At 52.6% G+C, this 4,238-nt stretch overlaps 1 protein-coding gene across 1 annotated transcript; it reads left to right on the plus strand.

Annotated features, from left to right (window-relative positions):
- On the plus strand, positions 1-1,134 carry LOC123760684 (ribosomal large subunit pseudouridine synthase B-like). The gene has a single exon (XM_045746468.2). It carries the CDS (start codon positions 1-3, stop codon positions 1,132-1,134), a length of 1,134 nt encoding a protein of 377 aa, XP_045602424.2.
- Positions 1,135-4,238: the final 3,104 nt, after the last annotated feature.

Consider the following 4,238-nt stretch of genomic DNA (forward strand, 5'->3'; position numbering starts at 1 on the left):
ATGCATTTAAAAGAGGGAGAGGTGATAATTGTTGCGGTCTGTAGGGGGGGCGGCTGCCCCTCAGGGGCGCTGGGAGACCCTCAGGGGCGCTGGGAGACCCTCAGGGGCGCTGGGAGACCCTCAGGGGCGCTGGGAGACCCTCAGGGGCGCTGGGAGACCCTCAGGGGCGCTGGGAGACCCTCAGGATCGCTGGGAGGCCCTCAGGGGCGCTGGGAGGCCCTCAGGGAAGCTGGAAGGCCCTCAGGATCGCTGGGAGGCCCTCAGGGGCGCTGGGAGGCCCTCAGGGAAGCTGGAAGGCCCTCAGGGGCGCTGGGAGGCCCTCAGGGAAGCTGGAAGGCCCTCAGGGGCGCTGAGAGACCCTCAGGGGCGCTGGGAGGCCCTCAGGGACGCTGGGAGGCCCTCAGGGGCGCTGAGAGGCCCTCATGTGTTCTGAGAGACCCTCAGGGACGCTGGGAAGCCCTCATGGACGCTGCGAGGCCCTCAGGGACGCTGCGAGGCCCTCAGGGACGCTGCGAGGCCCTCAGGGACGCTGCGAGGCCATCAGGGACGCTGCGAGGCCCTAAGGGACGCTGGGAGTCCCTCAGGGGCGCTGCGAGGCCCTCAGGGACGCTGCGAGGCCCTCGGGGACGCTGCGAGGCCCTCAGGGGCGCTGCGAGTCCCTCAGGGACGCTGCGAGGCCATCAGGGACGTTGCGAGGCCCTCAGGGACGCTGCGAGGCCCTCAGGGACGCTGGGAGGCCCTAAGGCGCGCTGGGAGTCCCTCAGGGGCGCTGCGAGGCCCTCATGTGTTGTGAAAGACCCTCAGGGACGCTGGGAGGCCCTCAGGGACGCTGCGAGGCCCTCAGGGACGCTGCGAGGCCCTCAGGGACGCTGCGAGGCCCTCAGGGACGCTGCGAGGCCCTCAGGGACGCTGCGAGGCCATCAGGGACGCTGCGAGGCCCTCAGGGGCGCTGCGAGTCCCTCAGGGACGCTGCGAGTCCCTCAGGGACGCTGCGAGGCCCTCAGGGACGCTGCGAGGCCCTCAGGGACGCTGCGAGGCCATCAGGGACGCTGCGAGGCCCTCAGGGGCGCTGCGAGTCCCTCAGGGACGCTGCGAGGCCCTCAGGGACGCTGGGAGGCCCTCAGGGGATGCTGAGAGGCCCTCAGGGGACGCTGAGAGGCCCTCAGGGACGCTAGGAGACCCTCAGGGACGCTGGGAGACTCTCAGGAAAGGTGAAGGTAGATTTTAATGTCCATGTAGAGAGTGTGTTGTGGGCCACTTCTTGAACCACTCGTGATATAACCATACTGTTGATATATGTAAGTGTATGTATGTACTCACCAAGTTGTGCTTGCGGGGGTTGAGCTTTGGCTCTTTGGTCCCGCCTCTCAACTGTCAGTTTGTTATTTATGTGTATATATATATATATATATATATATATATATATATATATATATATACATATATATATATATATATATATATATATATATATATGTATATATATATATATATATATATATATATATATATATATATATATATATATATATATATATATATAATTATTTATTTATATTTTTGTGTAATTTTTGCTAGAGTCGGACATTTCCAGTTGCGAGAAAAGGTAACAAAAATGCTTTGAAGTTGTTTGAGCCAAATTAGAGCATCGTGGGGATAGAGCGGAGCTCCGGGTAATTGTTGGCTGGATTTAGATCAAATCAGAAAGCTCAGAGGGGAGTAATGGTGGATGGTCCTCTAGGTGGTGGGAGGATCTGGGGGCGGAGCCGCGGCGGTAGTGTGCAGGGGAGGGAGAGAGAGAGTGGGGGGGGTGGGGACGGACGGACAGAGACGGAGACGTGGCAGATAAGATAGAGAAATAACACGTACGTACGTACTTACCTAGTTGTACTCACCTAGTTGTGTTTGCGGGGGTTGAGCTCTGGCTCTTTGGTCCCGCCTCTCAACCGTCAATCAACAGGTGTACAGATTCCTGAGCCTATCGGGCTCTGTCATACCTTACACTTGAAACTGTGTATGGAGTCAGCCTCCACCACATCACTTCCTAATGCATTCCATTTGTCAACCACTCTGACACTAAAAAAGTTCTTTCTAACATCTCTGTGGCTCATTTGGGCACTCAGTTTCCACCTGTGTCCCCTTGTGCGTGTTCCCCTTGTGTTAAATAGACTGTCTTTATCTACCCTATCAATTCCCTTCAGAATCTTGAATGTGCTGATCATGTCCCCCCTAACTCTTCTGTCTTCCAGCGAAGTGAGGTTTAATTCCCGTAGTCTCTCCTCGTAGCTCATACCTCTCAGCTCGGGTACTAGTCTGGTGGCAAACCTTTGAACCTTTTCCAGTTTAGTCTTATCCTTGACTAGATATGGACTCCATGCTGGGGCTGCATACTCCAGGATTGGCCTGACATATGTGGTATACAAAGTTCTGAATGATTCTTTACACAAGTTTCTGAATGCCGTTCGTATGTTGGCCAGCCTGGCATATGCCGCTGATGTTATCCGCTTGATATGTGCTGCAGGAGACAGGTCTGGCGTGATATCAACCCCCAAGTCTTTTTCCTTCTCTGACTCCTGAAGAATTTCCTCTCCCAGATGATACCTTGTATCTGGCCTCCTGCTCCCTACACCTATCTTCATTACATTACATTTGGTTGGGTTAAACTCTAACAACCATTTGTTCGACCATTCCTTCAGCTTGTCTAGGTCTTCTTGAAGCCTCAAACAGTCCTCTTCTGTTTTAATCCTTCTCATAATTTTAGCATCGTCCGCAAACATTGAGAGAAATGAATCGATACCATCCGGGAGATCATTTACATATATCAGAAACAAGATAGGACCGAGTACAGAGCCCTGTGGGACTCCACTGGTGACTTCACGCCAATCGGAGGTCTCACCCCTCACTGTAACTCTCTGCTTCCTATTGCTTAGATACTCCCTTATCCACTGGAGCACCTTACCAGCTACACCTGCCTGTCTCTCCAGCTTATGTACCAGCCTCTTATGCGGTACTGTGTCAAAGGCTTTCCGACAATCCAAGAAAATGCAGTCCGCCCAGCCCTCTCTTTCTTGCTTAATCTGTGTCACCTGATCACCTGACACCTGTGTGTGTGTGTGTGTGTGTGTGTGTGTGTGTGTGTGTGTGTGTGTGTGTGTGTGTGTGTGTGTGTGTGTGTGTGTGTGTACTCACCTATTTGTGCTTGCGGGGGTTGAGCTTTGGCTCTTTGGTCCCGCCTCTCAATCGTCAATCAACTAGTGTACAGATTGCTGAGCCTACTGGGCTCAGCAATGTACCAGCAATCATATCTACATTTAAAACTGTGTATGGAGTCAGCCTCTACCGTTTCACTACCTAATGCATTCCACCTGTTAACTACTCTGACACTGAAAAAGTTCTTTCTATCGTCCCTGTGGCTCATTTGGGTACGTGTATTCACCTAGTTGTGTTTGCGGGGGTTGAGCTTTCCTCTTTCGGCCCGTCTCTCAACTTTCAATCAACTGTTTACTAACTCCTCTTTTTTCTTTTCTATTTTTCTCCACACCCCACACACCACAGGAAGCATTCCGTGACAGCTGACTAACTCCCAGGTACCTATTTACTGCTAGGTAACAGGGGCATTCAGGGTGAAAGAAACTTTTGCCCATTTGTTTCTTCCTGGTGCGGGAATCGAACCCGCGCCACAGAATTACGAATCCTGTGCGCTATCCACCAGGCTACCAGGCCCCTGGTAGCCTGGTGTGTGTGCTACATTATACACAGGATATGGAGACTTGTCACAACGCATCAGTAATTAGGGCTAATAATTATCGTACTGCAGGCAAGCGTCCACACACGCACACGACGGATCAACTGATCCCACACGACGGATCAATAACAGGATCAACTGATCCCACACGACGGATCAATAACAGGATCAACTGATCCCACACGACGGATCAATAACAGGATCAACTGATCCCACACAATGAATACAATATAATTCCAGAACGTCCTGCTCACCGGGTACACGGCATAAGAGCAGAAATACACAACTGCGATGGATCTCCAGAGAAGCATTAACGTAATCAAACCCTCTTGCTGACCCCTTCTGTATACACGGTGTTGCTTAAGGTGTCGGAGATGCAGGCCGTCTCCAGCCTGTGTCCAGAATCATCGTCCAGTCTGGTGATGTCGGTTGAGTGTGCACATCGCTTGCAACCTGACAGGGGGCGCTCCCTTCCCTTCCCTTCCCTGCATTC

Source organism: Procambarus clarkii, chromosome 21 (genome assembly GCF_040958095.1).
Source record: "Procambarus clarkii isolate CNS0578487 chromosome 21, FALCON_Pclarkii_2.0, whole genome shotgun sequence".
NCBI classification, from domain to species: Eukaryota; Metazoa; Arthropoda; class Malacostraca; order Decapoda; family Cambaridae; genus Procambarus; species Procambarus clarkii.

Bases quoted from the DNA above. Each gene is read 5' to 3' on its own strand.
- LOC123760684 (XM_045746468.2), top strand. From the start codon at position 1: ATGCATTTAAAAGAGGGAGAGGTGATAATTGTTGCGGTCTGTAGGGGG.